This window comes from Halichoeres trimaculatus, unplaced genomic scaffold (genome assembly GCF_033239565.1).
Source record: "Halichoeres trimaculatus isolate MK-OKI-2021-1 unplaced genomic scaffold, fHalTri1.1 fHalTri1_scaffold_9, whole genome shotgun sequence".
Taxonomy (NCBI): domain Eukaryota; kingdom Metazoa; phylum Chordata; class Actinopteri; order Labriformes; family Labridae; genus Halichoeres; species Halichoeres trimaculatus.
Window position 1 is genome coordinate 35,290,023 of NW_027437188.1, and position 18,211 is coordinate 35,308,233.

The following is an 18,211-nucleotide window of genomic DNA, read 5'->3' on the forward strand; positions in this document are numbered from 1 at the left end:
TGTCTTACCCAAATGAGCAGGATGACAATGCTCTGAGTTGTCTGACAGTTATGCTTCAAATTTTTGACTCTGCGAGGACATTTGAAGAATAAAATGCTTGCTACCAAAAAGTGCTATAAAAACAAAACAGATTATTTTTTTTCTCCTTTTTTACACACATTTTCAGATTAACTTCAGTTCTTATCAAAAATACCAAATATTTGATATTTTTTTTAAATATAGTTTCACCCTTTAGAATCCCATTTGATTACATGTTATTATTTGAAAAAAAAACCTTAAGAAAAATGCTCTTTTTTCATGCAGTAAATAAATGGCAAAGATAGAATAGAATAGAATTTATTTATCCCCAAAGGGAAATTCAGAGTCATATATATATATATATATATATATATATATATATATATATATATATATATATATATATATATATATATATATATATATACATATATGAATAGAATAATATAATAAGAGTAAATTTGAAAAAACAAAAAGCAAAAAAGAGCCTCTTAGGCGTTAATGTCTGATGTTAGCTCTGTTAGCCATGTCTGTGAATAGCATGATGCTACTCTGCCTTCTGGTATTCCCTCTGTTGCTGGGTTAGCACAGCTAGCTAGTCCATCTTACTGGAGATAGATCTTAGATCCTCCTCACCTCCTGCTTCTCAGCTCGTAGAGAACACCGGGCACAGCACCGGTTAGCATCAATGTGCTACAGGCTGCTAACAGCTAAAATCTCCTATGTAAGCTAGTCAACCATGATGACGTGTAGGATCTCTGGATAAACACAGCAGCAAAAGAGTAATAACACCACTGCAGACAGGACCAGTTTGGTGTCTATGACCAACCAATGAAATTCCTCAGATCTTTCAGTCAACGTCAGTCCCTATCAAAAACACCAAATAGGTTTTCTTTTTTTAATTACTATTTTAACCCTTCAAATGCCCATTTGAATTTCTAAAGTTGTTTTTTTATTGAGAAATTTGAGTGTTTTGTGTTTACACATACAACGGGAAAATTGCCCCCTCTCATGGTAAACACTAAAACCTCCACAGGGTCCAGGACTGAGCTTCTTCAGCAGTCTGTTCAGTCTCTGTCTCCTGGATCCTGTCTGCTCACAGCAGGTGAAGCTCTTCACATGTGGCCTTGGTGTCTGTTGTTAGCTCCGTTAGCCATGTCTGTGAATAGCATAATGCTACTCTGCCCTCTTGTATTCCCTCTGTTGCTGAGTTAGCACAGCTAGCTCGTCCATGTTATTGGAGATAGATCTTACGTTCCCAATAACGATGGATGGAAGGACAGGTCCATGTTGTCACTTCTTAGCTCCTTCTCCTCACCTTGTGGGAAACATTTGGCCTTGCACCAGTTAGCATTGACATACTACAAGCTGCTAGCAGCTGAGTTCACATGTAAACAATGCAGCCATGGTTACATATAGGATCTTCAGACAAACACAGGAGAAAAAGTAGTAAAAATATCGCTAAAGCCACAAAAAGTTTGGTGTCCATGACCAACAAATGAACCATACAAAGTAATGACCCACTCCTAATACGGGGATTACAAAAAAGAGACAAAAAAAACTCAAGAAACGGACAAAGAAGAGAGAGCTGCTACAAAAGGCAGCCATTGCCAACAGGGCGGCGCCTAGCTAGTGTAAGAAATTGAGAATCTCACACTGCAAAAACAAAAAAAACATCAAAATCAATTTAATTACTAATCTTTTGTACAGTAAATCCTGATATTGAAACAAAAAATCCTGAGCCCTACAACATTTATCACATGACAAATAACTCATTTTCTGATTTTATGTCCTAAAATGATGTCGTCTTCTAATTAAATGGGCATTTGAAAGGTTAAAATAATAAAATTAATTAATATTTGGTGTTTTTGAATAGGACTGAAGTTAATTGAAAGATCTGAGGAAAACGTAGAAAAATATTACATGTTGTGTTTTTCACTTCACCCCCAGTGTAACCTTAGAGAATAAAATAAAAATTGCATTTTATGATTTTACACGAAAGAAACCTTGTTACAAAATTTCTTTTCACGTGAAGTTACCCCCCCCCCCCCCCAAAAAAAAATACAGCCAAAAATCAGGCAACGACAAAAATGTCCCAGATTACTTCTGAGGGTTAGAGAGCCTCCCAGGTGTGTGACAGCAGGTAGGATTACCATCCTCTGGACCAGAATCCTGATCTCCATTGCCCTCCCAGAGTCCAATCCTTTCAAGAGGGGGCTGATGTTTCAAAAAGAGACACAGCTGTTGTATCACTCTCTTTAAAGCCCCCAAACTGCTTTAAATTAGGATTTTCATCATGACTTGTTCTTACAGGAAGCTACAGAGAGACGGTTTTGGCTTCCAGTGTCATCTGCGAATGTTATTTTGAGGAACAGAAATATTTAGCCAGACTTAAAACAATGTTCTGAAAGTCCCAGTCGATCTAGGAACCATCAAACCAACATTTACAAGATGTTTTACACTTCGGTGCCATCAGTAAAGCAGCAGGTCCTCTGTTGTGTTGGGTTTGTTTTGGATCACTTTATCCTCTGTGTTGTCGAAGACTCTGTCTTCTTCAAAGCCTATCAGGGACAAAAAACAAAACAATTGTTGGATGGTCATCGACCTGGCACGTTTGCATTGAGGTATTAAAATGTGCGTGTGGTGACTGAGCAATTCCAAAACTTTGTGTGTCAAAAGTTTCTGAACAGCCAAAGTTTTTCCAGTGTTTTATTGAAAACTTCAGTTCAGTTCATCCCAAACCAGCTCCATGAGGTTTGAGTCTGCAGACTGAGACTGTGCTGGCAGCGCCCTCCATGTTTCTGTGATGACAGTCTTCCTCTTTATTCTCAAAGTGGTTCTGACAGTTTGGTCTGAGGTTTGGGCTCATTATGTAACTGGAGGATGAAACCCTGACCAACTAGACCTATTTCAGACAGTACTGCATGGGGGGCCCTGCAGAAGGCTGTGGGAGCAGTTTCTGGTTCAGGGTAGGGGTGGCCCAAAATTTATATCAGAGTATTTTCCCTTCATGTTGCGATAATGGTATTATGTCTCCCCAAAACATGATTCTGACTCTGTTCTGTGTTATAAGTGTAAACATCCTACTGAGCAGGTGGAAAATGTCTAATACTGGGTTAGAACAAGGCCTTTGCTCACAATGTGCTTTAGGAAGAGAAGCTTTTCCCTTTTCAAGCTTATAGTGCTTGATACTTGTTAGCAAACTGGGTCTGAGGAATGAAGAATACTTACAGGAAAAAAAAAAAAAGAAAAAAAAAACTTTTTGCATTTTATTCTAAAAGGGTTCAAAGTAACATTACTAGTTCTTCATTTCTAAAACATTTTTAGTGCAATTTTTTTCTGAAGTCCGTAAGATTTTCTAATGAAGCACTTCAGATTTCTGAGCTTTTATTTCTCTAAACACTGCTGTTGTAAAACAGACGGCTGTGGCATGAAACACAATGACGTGATTTTTCTGCCGCCATTGTGTTTTTTTTGGACAACAGACAGACACACAAACAGATACTGACAGATTGTTGGCAGGGATTTTGACAGCTTTATCATGGTAGGATTCATGCATCATCTAATGTTGTTTTAAGATATTTATCATCATCACCCACAAGGAGTGAAAACAACAACCTGTCCCGACAGAACAACTCGGGCTTCATCCTCAGAACAAGAGTCTATCAAAGGCATTTTCCAGCTACATGTTTTTTGGACAAAAAAAGTGAAAACCAACTAATAGCGAACTAGCACGACGCTTGTTGTACCTTTCCCATCAGCAGAAACACCTGCTGACATGACAGCGCCACCTCCGTCCGGATGCACCGGAGCAGGCTAGATATTCATGCCTAAACTCCGCCAAATCTCGGCAAAACTCATATTTTTCATTGGCACGTATTTTATTTATAACGAAAATAATTGAGAAATTCTTGGTTTTAATGCTACAAGGGTATAAAGCTTGTAGGACCATAAAAATCCATGATTTAGCCGCACTATTGTTTAAGCTGCAGGGTTCAAAGCGTGCGAAAAATGTAGAAGCTCATAGTCCACAAACTACATGTAAAAGAAACCTTGTTACGAAATTTCTTTTCACGTGAAGTTCCAAAAAAAATTACAGCCAAAAATCAGGCAAAAAAATTACCCACATCGAGAAAATGTCCCTGATTACCCCTGAGGGTTAGAAAGCCTCCCAGGTGTGTGACAGCATGTAGGATTACCATCCTCTGGACCAGAATCCTGATCTCCACAGCCCCCCAGAGAGGGGGCTGATGTTTCAAAAAGAGACACAGCTGTTGTATCACTCTCTTTAAAGCCCCCAAACTGCTTTAAATTAGGATTTTCATCATGACTTGTTCTTACAGGAAGCTACAGAGAGACGGTTTTGGCTTCCAGTGTCATCTGCGAATGTTATTTTGAGGAACAGAAATATTTAGCCAGACTTAAAACAATGTTCTGAAAGTCCCAGTCGATCCAGGAACCATCAAACCAACATTTACAAGATGTTTTACACTTTGGTGCCATCAGTAAAGCAGCAGGTCCTCTGTTGTGTTGGGTTTGTTTTGGATCACTTTATCCTCTGTGTTGTCAAAGACTCTGTCTTCTTCAAAGCCTATCAGGGACAAAAACAAAACAACTGTTGGATGGTCATCGACCTGGCACATTTGCATTGAGGTATTAAAATGTGCGTTGTTGTTTTTGGACAACAGACAGACATAGAGATACTGACAGATTGTAGGCGGTGATTTTGACTGAGGAACAGAGGGCGACAGTTCAGACCCAGAGCCTGAACCACGACCAAAAAAACAAAAACTTTTTAGGCAGGTGCTCAGTCGACAGCTTTATCAATCCAAGGTAGGATTCATGCATCATTTAATGCTATTTTAAGAAACAAACTGGGCTGTTTTAAACTTTTGACTAGTAGTGTATTGAAACATGAGAATCAATCAGTATTTTAAAAAAGTGTCTGATTGTTTGGTGTAATGTTTCTTCTCCAGCAAGCAGGAAGTGAAGGTGAGCTATGTCAGGCCGAGAGTCTGGGGTCGGCAGGAAGCAGCAGCACGCTCGCATCGTCGGTGATCGAGGTGGAAGCTGAGAGGACCGAAGCGGGCCTGGCGTCACAGAAGCAGCCCAACCACAAGGCAGAGGTACTCAACATCAACCAATGGTTATGTACAACTGGGACTCATATCAACTGCATTCCCTCCTCACTTAGAGTGGGGGAAATAAGTATTGAAGGCATCAACTTTTTTTTTCATCACATTTATTTCCAAAGCTTCAATTCAAACAAAATTTCTCCCAGACATTGGCATTAACTCAAATAATCCACACATGAAAAGAAATCACAACGTTCAGGTCCATAAATAATGATTATGGTGAATTAAGTTCAATAACACAGGAAGAAAGTATTGAACGCGCTAACCAAGACTCATCTAATACTTAGTGGAGAAGCCTTTGTTTGCAATGACAGCTTCCAGAAGCTTCTTGTATGTTTGAACTAATGGCCCACACTGCTCAGGTGTGATTTTCAATTTTGGTCTCATCAGACCAGACAACATTCTCCCAGTTTTCTACAGGCTTGTCAAGATGCTGTTTAGCAAACTTTAAACCAGCTTCAACATGCCTTTTCTTGAGGAATGGAGTCTTGTGGGCTGAGCGTCCATAGAGGCCATGGCGGTGGAGTGCATTGCCTATTGTTTTCTCTGTAACAATTGTACCTGCTGCCTCTAAGGCCCCGTTTACACGGAGACTCCCGCAACGATTCTTCCTTTGCGTTTTCAAAAGCCGCCCGCGTTTACATGAGGACGGTGTGAAAACGATCTGCGTTCATACGACTCCAGGAGGAGAAGTCTCCTCTTCTGTTCTTTCTTTTTCTGCCGTTTTGTTGTGTGAGACGGTCGGCAATCCAACCATAATGCGCATTACCGCCAACTACTGGCTCAACTGGAAATGTGGCTGAGCGCGGAGCCTTCACCTGAAACTGCGAGTGCGCATGCGGTGACGTCAGCGTTTCACCCTGAGACGCTCCGCTCTGTGTTTACACGAAGCTGGATGGAGGAGCGGATTCAGATCTTTCCACTCTGGGGAGCGTTTTCAAAAGTTTGCGTTTTCACTGAAAACGCAACGTGGTCTCGTCTAAACGGAAGGGCAAAACGCAACGAAATGTTTGCGGAATCGACCGTTTTCGGCGTCGTGTAAACGGGGCCTAAGTCTTTCTGGAGCGCTTTCAGGGTGGTCCTTGGCAGGTTGAGTCCTCTTCTGACTATCTTTCTGACTCCCTGGTCAGAAATCTTCAAGGAGCTCCTGTGCGTGGCCTGTTGATGATAAGGTGGTGCTTCTTCCACTTGTGAATAATGGCCCCAACGGTGCTGACTGGAATATTCAGGTGCTTTGATATAAGTCTGTAACCAGTTCCATTCTGATGCTGAGCAACAATCAGGTTGTGAATGTCTTCAGAGAGCTCTTTGCCTTTACCCATCATGAGGTGTGTGCTATTTAACTGCTTGGTGAAAAAAAACACCTTTTTTATAGGACCATCAATTTGCTCTAGCCCAGCTGATGTTGGTTTGCACTAATTGGAAGTTCAAGTAATAATAACTGACAGATTTCAGGTGGTATGGTGCATTTCCTTGCCAAAGTATACAGCCTTTCCATGGTGTGTTCAATACTTTTTTCCTGTGTTATCGTACTTAATTCCACATAATCATTATTTATGGACCTGAACATTGTGATTTCTTTTCATGTGTGGATTATTTGAGTTAATACCAATGTCTGGTAGAAATTTGGTTTCAATTGCAGCTTTGGAAATAAATTAAATGAGAAAAAAGTTGACGTGTTCAATACTTATTTTCCCCACTGTATATCAACCTCCCCACGTCGCCTGGTGTCGTTGTTAAGAAAAGAAATCAAGCAGTATGAAAGATGTTCAGAAGGTGACCGTCAAAGCTGCTGAATGTGAGGATTGAGTGCAACAAACTGATTCAAATGTGTTTTCTCTCACTTTGTTTAAATGAGGAGGAAGAGGAAGAAGAGGAGTTGAGCCCCCTCAGCCCTCCTCCCACCCTGTCCATCACCGAAGAGATTCTTGAGTTCATCAACCAGAGCCGAGCCAGGGAAGGATTTGCCGCCATTTGCTCCAATACCAAGGTCCAACCACACAACAGCATCAACAAACACACAATCAGCTTCAATCAGCTCCAATAGCATGCTCCAGACACAACACAGTTCACTGCTTCTCAAACATTCCCCTTTCTTTTCTTTCCAGGAGCAAGTCCAAGATCAGCCTCAAGACTGCCAGCTCTCATCCAACCAGAGCAACTTCACCTGCCCCCTGCCTCCGGTCACCTCCGACCCCAGCCGAGAACAGACTCCTACAAGCCAGGAAGAGCAGGAGAGAGAAGATACAGAGAGCCCCCCTACCCTCCAGAGTCAGGCTGGTTGTTTTGGAGAGGAACGTGAGCCCGACAGTGAGAAAACCACCAACGAACTTGAAGAACCTTCAGATGAAAAAAGTCCCAGAGAAAAGGGATTGGAAGCAGAGGGAGGAACACGAGAAGCGTTGGTAGAAAAAGCAGAAGAAAAGGAGAAAACAAGTGATGAAGAGGACGTCGTTAGTGCTCAAACGCAAGATCTCCATCCTTCCATCTCAGCAGAAGAAGAACCAGTTTTCTTACCAAAGGAGGTGCAAAGCACAGAAGCTGTCCCTCCCTTCATAAATCCAGACGCCCCCCATCACCCTCTCCAGAGACGCCACCCACCCACAAGAGGCTCCCACCTCACCAAACGCGATAAAAAGATCATCGAAAAGATCAGGAGTTACTACGAGGCTGCAGCTGAGGCCGAAGAGGATGAGGAAGAGGAAGGAGGTGAGCAGGAGGATGGAGGGGCTTCAAAAAGGAGGAACAGTTTCTCACATATTCCATCGGGCTTGGTGAAGGAATCGGTGTCCCGGTTCGATGTGAGTGAACATCAGGGGGAGCTGGAGGCCGAAGCATCATTGGCTTCAAAAGAAACCGAAGTTATTAAAAGAGAAAGTGAGACAGAGCTGCTCGGGTCTTCACCTGCCACACCTGCTGCAGACAATCCAGCAGGTAACCCAGGTGGCGTCCTGAATTTGGATCCTGAGTTTTCAGTCAAGTCCCCAACCTCGTGTGCCGTGCAGGACAAGGAGACCCAAGAGGGGGCGTGTCTGAACCATGAAAGGTGTGACAGAGAAGAGGTCAAAGTAACAGAGCAAAGTGGAGACCCCTGCACAGGACCACCAAAAGAAGAGCAGGAACGGGAAGAGGTCGGCGAGACCCAGGATCAACATGGAGATCCACAGCAGGAAGAGGGACCACCTGTAAGTCAACAGAACAAGTCCGGGGTTGAAACCATCGGAACAAGGGCAGAAAACCGTGATGCTGTTGAACCAAATAAAAACCATAAACAACCCTCCAAACCTCTGTCCAAAACCCAGTCAACGTGGGCCAGAACCAAACAACAAGAACTCACCAAGAACAGTGGGAACTTTGAAGGTCTCCCCAGTCAGATAAAAGTGGGCCGGTGGTCCCGTCACTCCAGGATTGTCACTGCAAACCGAGCCTTGTTTGAAGGAATGGCGTCAGACATAGCAGGTATCAGGCTGTTTGAGGCTGGCCCTGCAGAGGATCCCGTCCTGTTGGAGAACTCAGAGCGGATTCTCAGCAAAGTCCAAACACTGGCTCAGATGTACAGTGTCAAAGCCAGCTCAATGAAAGTCCCACTGCATCAAAAACGCCACCAGACACAAATCTCAGGAAGACTTCCTGGACTCTCTACATCAAACCAAACTGAAAGCAAGACTCAGGTTTTATCTAAAATGCAGACTATGACTGAGAACCAGCAGCAAACAAAATACCAAATGGAAAAGAAAGAATCAGTCACCCACAAAGACGTAAAACTCAGAGTCCAGACCCAAAACATTACACAATCTGGTCATGCCAAAACCCAGATACAGACATATTACCAAAGCCAGAACCAGAGCAAGACTTTCAGCAGGAACCAGACTCAAACCTTGGGGCGTGGGGACCGAGTGAGCCAAGAGAAAAGGATAAGGAGGGCACACAGCGTGACAACAGGTAGGATGTCCTTAATGCAGATCCTGCACCTCTAACAAAGTCTTCCTTAGTGGTTATTTATCATCACCGCTGAGTTTCCTCTTCTGTTGTTTTCCTCCAGATTTCCAGGAGACAGCTGTGACCCCCTGTGAGCCTCTGCTCTTTGGACACGTGTTGGTGAAAGAGCAGCTGTCCCCAACCTGCCACCAACAGACCAATGGGATCATCCTCTCCAGGCCGAGGGACTTCATCTCAGCCTTGACCAAAGAAAAGGACCCCAGTGTGGGCTCTGGGTCAGATGATATATCCCAGTCTTCAGCAGAGGAACGCTCATGTCCTCAGGCCCGGACTAATGGCTACAACTTAGCTGAGAAGTCCTCTTCAGCATCCAGATACCACTCCAAAACACTCCCTGAAGATCAGGGCTTTAGCGCAAGCTTCTGTCCGAGTCACAGCGGCTTGATGTCAGCTGTAGATCTGGACGGGAAAGGCACCGAGCTTAGGGACAACTGCCTGACGTCTTTCACAGAGAGGGGTGAAGCCCTGACGCAAAGTGGGACGGGGAAGACAGACAAAAAAGAGAGGTGAGTGGATGATATTTGTAGAAATGGGTGGAGGGAGTGGATTGCGTATTGGAGCTGGAGTGAAGATGCTTTATTAGCAGGAAAAAAAAGTGCTGTATTGAAGTATCGTGAAAATTTAAATCCTTCATTTGGGTCTTTGTATAAACTGGGTTGAAAAAAAGTTGAGGTGCCAGATCCCCTGAATAAATCTAAAAACTGATTCATATGTAATGTGAACTTTTGGGGAACATATGGCTCTGATCAAGTCTGTAGACATCATCATCATCATTCAGCTTTGTCACATGGTCTAGTGTTAATAAACCAAACAAAAAAAAAAACAAAAATTGGCAAATCAGAAATTGTACTTCCGGTTCTGCTGAGATATTTGGTGCAAAACCACACAACGATCTGTCCTGCTCTGAAATTGACAGACTTCGGTCAGTCAGGGAGAAACCGCCCAGCCAATCAGAGGTTTTTATTCAATCCAAGGTCGGTTGTTTTTGTCCCACAGCCAACTGACCCCCTCCCACAAACGGCTACTGTCCAATCCTAGCTGAGCAACTGTGACTATGCACGAGATGTCTGTCAAGCTTTTAGCGGAAGACAACATGCCGAAACGGTAATTTGGTGAATGTAGTTCTCAAAAGCATATTGGAGACCCTTCTGCCTGCCTCTCTCCGATATCGCTGAGAAATATCACTCACATGTACCACTAAAAACTGCATATTTCATGCTAGAATGGTGAAGCTTGACAGGCAAAGCAACAGCAACCAAGGGGGGCGGGGCTTAGCGATGGGTCAGTTGGCTGTGGGACGAATTACCGACCTCGGATTGAATAAAAATCTCTGACTGGCTGAAAAGTCTGTCAATCTCAGAGCAGGACAGATTGATTTGTAGTTTTTCACCAAATATCTCAACAGAACCAGAAGTACCATTTCTGATTTTCACTTATAGAATAGAATAGAATAAAATAGAATTTTATTGTCATTGAAACAAGTACAACGAAGTTGAAGTCACAGCAGCAATCATGAAAACAAAAGTGCAAAAAGGTCCAGATGCTGACAGCTTGTCCATCATTGTCCAGTTCAGCCAGCCTCCACCTTCACAGGGTCCAGGACTGAGCTTCTTCAGCAGTCTGTTCAGTCTCTGTCTCCTGGATCCTGTCTGCTCACAGCAGGTGAAGCTCTTCACATGTGGCGTTGGTGTCTGGTGTTAGCTCTGTTAGCCATGTCTGTGAATAGCATGATGCTACTCTGCCTTCTGGTATTCCCTCTGTTGCCGGGTTAGCACAGCTAGCTCGTCCATGTTATTGGAGATAGATCTTACGTTCCCGATAACGATGGATGGAAGGACAGGTCCATGTCGTCACTTCTTAGCTCACACCTGAGAACCAGCACGTCATCCTCACCTCCTCCTCCTCACCTTGTGGGAAACATCTGGCCATGCACCAGTTAGCATTGACATGGTACAGGCTGAAAACAGCTGATTTTGCATGTAAACAATGCAGCCATGATTACATTTAGGATCTCCAGACAAACACAGGAGAAAACAAAGTTAAAATATCACTGAAGACACAAAAAGTTTGGTGTCCATGACCAACAAATGAGCCATACAAAGTAATGATCCACTCCAAATACAAAGATGACGAAAAAGAGACAAAAAAATTGCAAAAAACAGACAAAGAAGAGAGAGCTGCTACAAAAGGCAGCCATAGCCAACAGGGCGGTGCCTAGCAACCAACAGGAAGTACGATTTCTGAGTTGCACTCGTAGAAAACAGGGAATGTGTGACTCGGGGGGAGGATTCCAGTGGTTACAAGTAGCAATTTGTGTTCGTGTGTTAGAGGACACAGCTATTTTCGAGGTAAACTATTTTACATACTTATTGCACAAGTTCACATTCAGATTTGCACTTATTCAAATTCTCACCGCACCTTCACTTCATACAATACGGGTGCAAGAGTATTTGCACCCGAAATACCTTCATAAATCACAGTCTAAATCGAATTGGCCTCCAAAAATCGTAACTGAATAAAACAGAGAGAAAAGCATTTTGTCTCAGCGCTGTTTATCAGGCTCACTAATGTAGTTGATCCTGTTTCCCCCTTTTTTGGTGTTCTGTCTTTGTTCTGCAGGTTGGACCTGAAAGTAGGACAGCACGTAGAAGACACAACATCCATCTACATCAGTGCCTTGCCGGCACACTCCGAGCCAGATCTTGCTGTCGACAACATACCACAGCCAGGTTTTTCCACTGATGGGAACGAGCTAAAGATACATGAGCGGGATATTCTGGCTGCAAATGTTATGGAATACAACATGTCCACAGGACGTAGTGACAGTAAAGATATGGTGACTGAAAGTGGGTCTGAAAATGCGTCTTGCCGACCTGTAGGTGGAAGTGAACCCCCAGGACAGCTGGTGCTGATAGAGGCTTTGAAACAGAACCAGGCTCAGACAGAAAGCCATGAATCCACAATGCTTGGCCCAGGTACATTGTGTGGACAAGCTCAGATGGAAACACTTCACCACCCGGAGACCTCAGCGGGACAGAAGAAAGACGAGCCGCCACATAGGCAAACCAAGCTAAACGAGACGGCGTGCGAGTCGAACGATTCTTCACTACAAACCAGGACTGTCCTCCAAGGTTCAGCAGTGGCTTTCACGGAGCAGCCACTGTCATCACACATGACATCTGATCCTTCACCAGATTTGGGCCAAGCTGCAGAGAACCTGGCAGCAGAAAGACAAGAGGTGCCAAGCCCATGGTCACCTGTTCGAAGCACAGAACCACGTCCGACCCGACCACCGGCTGTAACGGCTACACGGACTCAACTGGCTCAGTCTAACATCAGGGATACTGGAAACCCATCTCAGTATGAACTCAGGTATGTATATAACTGATACTTTAAAAATAAAGACCTTAGAACAAGCCCAGTGCTTTGACCTTTTGCCCTTTTGATTCTCTTTCAAATCTTTTTATTGGGTTTTCTGAAACAGCTGAAAGTAGGAATTATAAGGTCAATTAAAGTCGGGTGTACTGGTTTGTTCCTAGATAGAAAGGCACAAACGTTGCCAGGACATGGTGACAGAAATCTCTTTGGGCAGCTGTATATAATTGATAAAACAGGATCTCACCCACCCATCATAGTCTCCCTCAACAAACAACCAAAATGAATGAATCCAAACAACGCAAGAAAAGAAAATATCAGGCAAACAAACAGACCTAAATAGAGAAGAAAGAAAAGAAGAAAAGAAAACAAAGGTATTTCTGGATCCTTCAAGGAAGAATCTGGACTTTGGTCTAGGACAGAGGTCAGCAACCTTTACTTTCATTATAGCCATTTTTCCTGTATTAAAGTTAATCAGGAGCCACAAAATCTACTTGATCTTCACAATAAAGACAAAATGTGTTATCTAATCTAGTGAACAGTTTTGTAAACAAGACATTTTTTGTGTTACTAAAATTGTACATGAAATGTGTTTTATTTTCAATACATTTGCAATAACAAAAAACAGAAAAAAATACATCATAAATTCATAAATTTGTAAAAAAAAAAAAAAAAATTAAGACATTTAATCAGTTGTAAATAAAATAAAAACATAAAAGTGTGAAAAAAATGAAATTAAAAAACCATTTAAAAACTTTACATCCAAAAATTTGCTAAACAATGAAAAAATACAAAAATTTGCATCTTTTTTTTGAAAATTTGGATTTTTAATAATTTTCAAAAAATTGCAGTTATTAAAAAATGAAAGTAGCAAGATCTTAAATCAATATTGTTTTTTTTTATTTGAAAAAAAAAAAGAAATTTAATACATTTGCAAAAAAGATTATAAAAATAATAATAAATAAATAAAATGAAAGAGGTGATGCATTTTTAGTTCAATAATTAAAATGAATAATGCAACATTTCATGTAGTGTCTCATCAATACCCTCTGAAAGAAAAACAAAAGTTCAACAAGGAGCCACTGCAAAGGAGTCAAAGAGCCACATGAGGAAAGACCTTTCAGTCATTCTGTCATGTATTTGCTCTGTGATAAAACAACCAAAAAGGTGAAGTCGGGCCAAGTGTTCTACGAAGCATGTGCCTCAGGAGCTTTTCATAAATGCAAATTGCAAAGACTGATTAGTCGTTACTGGGGATGGAATCCCGTCTTGGCATGAAACCACATCAACCCCCAATTGTGTGTGTGTGTGTGTGTGTGTGTGTGTGTGTGTGTGTGTGTGTGGGCCTAAAGAAAGTTTACTTTTGTGCCAAGTTGGCGGAGAATAAGCAAAGAGCAGCGCTGGAGCAGGTTACTTGTGTTAGTTGACTTAGGGCGTATTCAGACCTGGACTGTTTGGTCCACTTTAAACAGACCAGGTTTCCCACGCTGGTGCAGACTTTCCATGCAGGTGTGAATAGACACAAACGAACCCTGGTGCGGACCAAACAACTGGACCGAGACCCACTTTTTGAGGTGGTCTCGATCCGCTTCCAAACGAACTCTGGTGTGGTTCGTGGTTCTCCGGTGCAGGTCTGAATACAAACCAAGGTCCATCCGAACTAACTACAGGATACATGCTCCTTTTGGGCCTATAAGGCCACCGTAACCTAACCGTCTTTGGTTCATACCTGATCCTCCGTCTTCTGTTTAGCCACGCTGTTGCTGGCATGTTGCGGGTCAGGACACGCAGAGCATAGCGCCTCCTTGCTGCGATCATTGGTCTTCCTGTTCCTAAATTGTAAACGGTGTTGTTAAGCTGCTTTGAAGGAGCTGCTCTTGAAACTGAAAATGATTTAGCAGCTCTAATAAGAGCACAAACACACATGTTAACCTCCATTTCCAGGTCTGTGCTCTGTGTGCCGCCCTGTGTCAGTGCTGTCCAATGAGAGCACTGATCGTCACACACGTGGATGTGTTTACAGAATATAGTCCACTTGCAAAAAGTACAATCTGAATACGAACCGCACCAAACGAAAAAAATAAAGTCCGCTTTTGGTCCGGACCAAACAAGTGGACCAAAGGACTTTTCTGGTCTGAATACAGCCTTAGTTTAATTGCTTAGTTATTGGAAACAAACACTACACCTTCCAAATGACAGATCGTCATCAGAGCAGAAATAAGAGGAGGATCTAAAAAATAAAACTGTAGGGTTGGCAGGAAACACACAGCTCAGTTCTTTGGTATAATACATGTACACTGCAAAAAAAAAGAAATTTTTATGTTTTTTTATCTTAGAAAATGTCTTTTTAGACTCAATCTGAGCCGCATTCACCTGACCAGTCCAGAAAAGTGTCTTGTTTCAAGTTATCTAAAGACAAAAATGAGGTCTGCTAGAATAATTTCTTAATAAAGGAAACTTTTCTCTTGTGCCATTGGAAGATTTTTAAAAACTTTTTTCAAGCAATTCAAACCTAATTTTGGCTTTAAATAACTTGAAACAAGACTTTTTCTGGACTGGTCAGGTGAATGTGGCTCAGATTAAGTCTAAAAAGACATTTCTACTGAAAATAAGACAAAAACGCTTGGTAAAATTTCCATTTTCTCCAGTGTCAACACATCAACACATCCCTGTTTTCTGAGGAGTGTTGTGGCATGTTTGCATAAAATGAAATACGTCATGTTTCCAGAGAAAAACACTGAAAAGCTGCGAAGCAGATACCCAAAACATGATTTTTTGCGTGGTTTTAACATCTGCTGTCCATCAGTTTCAGGGAACAAGACACAATTTTGAATGAAAGTAATATTTGTTTGTTTACATTTTCTGAAATTCACCCCTAGAAGACAAACCAGATTGTTGTAACTAAAGCCTTTATATGCTGCCAAGAAAACAAGATCGGCAGTCACATTTTTAACTGAAGGAAGAAAACTCAACGTAACACACAGAACTGTTGTGGCAGGACACTGAAATCGCAATGCTGACTAAACAAACGATCCACTCACAGCCACCAAAGGGTGCTACAGCACCCACAGCACCCCTATTTGGGCCTTCAGTATGTAATTTCCTTCTAAAATACACCACATATGTTACAAAATAATGAGACACGTGGCTTATTTCAGAAGGAAATGGACATACCTGAAAGATTGTGCTGATTTCTACGGTTGTCGGCGTCCTCAAGCGTCACTCGTTTGGCTCCTTTGAATCAAATGCAGCTAACCATCATCATGTGTGCAGCTACCTCTAAGCCGGCCAGCTTGTTTACATTTTGTTGTTTGTTACATTTTCTGTTTTCCATTGTGAAACAACACAGATCTTCACACATCCACTCCTCGGGCAGGTGCGTTGGATGAAGACGGAAAAAAATTATCAGAAGAAGAAAAAAATCCTGCACACTGGCCAACCTCCAGAAAAAAACTTTAATGCAACGTTATGGTCAAAGACCTTTAATAAGCAAATAGAATAGAATAGAATAGAATAGAATAGAATAGAATAGAAAATACTTTATTTATCCCCGAGGGGAAATTCAGGAGTCACCGCAGCATTTAAGAAAACAAAAGTAAGAAAGAGTATAGAAAGTGCAAAAATGTCCATAAGAAATTAGATGACGACATCCCGTCCACCACTCGTCCACCACTCTCCAGCCCAGCCAGTCTCCACCTCCACAGGGTCCAGGACTGAGCCTCCCCAGCAGTCTGTTCAGTCTCTGTCTCCTGGATCCTGTCTGCTCACAGCAGGTGAAGCTCCTCCAATGTGGCGCCGGCGTCCGATGTCAGCTCCGTCAGGCACGTCCGTGAACAGCACGATGCCGCTGGGTTAGCACAGCTAGCTCGTCCATCCCCTGGGGCTAGATCCCACGTTCCCAACAACGATGGATGGAAGGACAGGTCCACGTCGTCACCTCCCAGCTCACATCCGAGAACCAGCACGTCGTCCTCACCTCCTCCTCCTCAGCTCGAGGGAAATCATCAAGCCCTACACTAGTTAGCATTGACACGCTACAGGCTGCTAACAGCTAATTTTGCATGTAAACAATGCAGCCATGGTTACATGTAGGATCTCCAGACAAACACAGGAGAAAAGTAGTAAAAAAAATACCGCCGAAGCCACAAAAAGTTTGGTGTCCGTGACCGACAATGAACCATACAAAGTGATGATCCACTCCAAATACAAAGATTACGAAAAAGAGACAAAAAAATTACAAGAAACGGACAAAGACGAGAGAGCTGCCGCAACAGGCAGCTACTTGGGTAGCGCCAGGTAAAAGGTAAATGGTAAAAGGTTTAAAAGTTAAAATACAATTAAGACAGTAAAAAGTCACAAACATAATACAAAACATTTAAATGGAACAATCTCAAAAATGTCGCGACTGAGTGCACTGGTAAAAACTTCCCTCAGAAGGAAATACGACAGGACTACGGCCCTCCTCACACGAGGACGGCCCCGTATCGTCTTGCCGTTGGCATCAAAACATGCATCGCTGTCTACACATTGTTTTGTACATAGACTTGTGCATTTACATGACAACGCAAAACTGTCGTCGGGTTGCCAGTCTGGTTCTGCTCCAAGGCGGATTACACGTCAACAAGTGCTCATGCACGCGTAACATGCTGCGTCTCTGCATGAGCACTTGTTGTTGTCGCTGTAGCTGGTGTTGTTCATGTTCTCTGAGAAAATGTTGATATTAGAGTCGAAGCAATATTTGTAGCTGCCGGAACAATATCAGAATCAGTCCGCTTGCCGCCATTGTTGGTGTTGAGTGTGACAACGTGGGTTGGGGGGCGGGGAGTAGGAGGGGGGCTATGAGGTCACCGTCTTTTCTGGACTTATCTGTCTATACCAAATATGGCATGAAGACGAATACGCAGATATCCACCTGCAGACCCGTTTTCAAAAAAGATGCGGAGTCATGGACAAATACGCGTCTCCGTGTGTCAATATCACCGGATCAATAGTTTATTTTATCAGAGTCATAGAAATTATGATATGGTATTAGCCAAGCGAACCTGGCACGCTAACTGCAAGTCCAAAATTCTGCTGCTCGTCTTTTAACCACCACTGGCTCCCTGTTCATTTTAGAGTTGATTTTAAGATTTTATCGTTTGTTTTTAAGGCCCTGCATGGACTGGCACCCGCGTACATCTCAGACCTCATTGCACTTTACAACCCCACGCGCTCGCTGAGGTCTGAGAGCCAGCTCCAGCTTGTCGTTCCTAAGACAAGGCTTAAAAGTCGGGGCCAAGCTGTGGAATAATCTTCCACCACACATTAGAATGGCGCCCTCTGTTGACGCTTTTAAGTCTCGTTTAAAAACACATTTTTATTCACTTGCGTTTAACCCGGCATGAAATTGTGTGGTCCTCTGACTGTTTTTATTTTTATTTATCTGTTTTAATTATGTTTTTAATTCATTTTTTAGTAATGTATTTTTTTATATTAGTATTTATCATTCATTTCTTTTGTACTGCTGTTGGTTGTCTGTTTTTATTGGTGCTATTACTCTGTGCAGCACTTTGGGGACCTTGTGTTGGTAAAATGTGCTATACAAATAAAAATGGATTGGAAATTCATACTTGTGTAAAGCACATAAAAGAGGAACTCATAATCATACCTGCAAGAATCTGAAAAAAGAAACTTGCAGTATTCAC

At 42.5% G+C, this 18,211-nt stretch overlaps 1 protein-coding gene across 1 annotated transcript in view; it reads left to right on the plus strand.

Moving 5' to 3' along the window:
* Window positions 1–18,211, plus strand: part of plekhg2 (pleckstrin homology domain containing, family G (with RhoGef domain) member 2) — a 123,709-nt gene that overhangs the window by 101,522 nt on the left and 3,976 nt on the right. Inside the window, exons 17-21 of the mRNA XM_074678715.1 lie at window positions 4,995–5,144; window positions 7,015–7,143; window positions 7,262–9,095; window positions 9,196–9,658; window positions 11,772–12,524. Of these exons, the coding sequence (XP_074534816.1) occupies window positions 4,995–5,144; window positions 7,015–7,143; window positions 7,262–9,095; window positions 9,196–9,658; window positions 11,772–12,524 (3,329 nt within the window). The remainder of the gene's footprint in view (window positions 1–4,994; window positions 5,145–7,014; window positions 7,144–7,261; window positions 9,096–9,195; window positions 9,659–11,771; window positions 12,525–18,211) is intronic.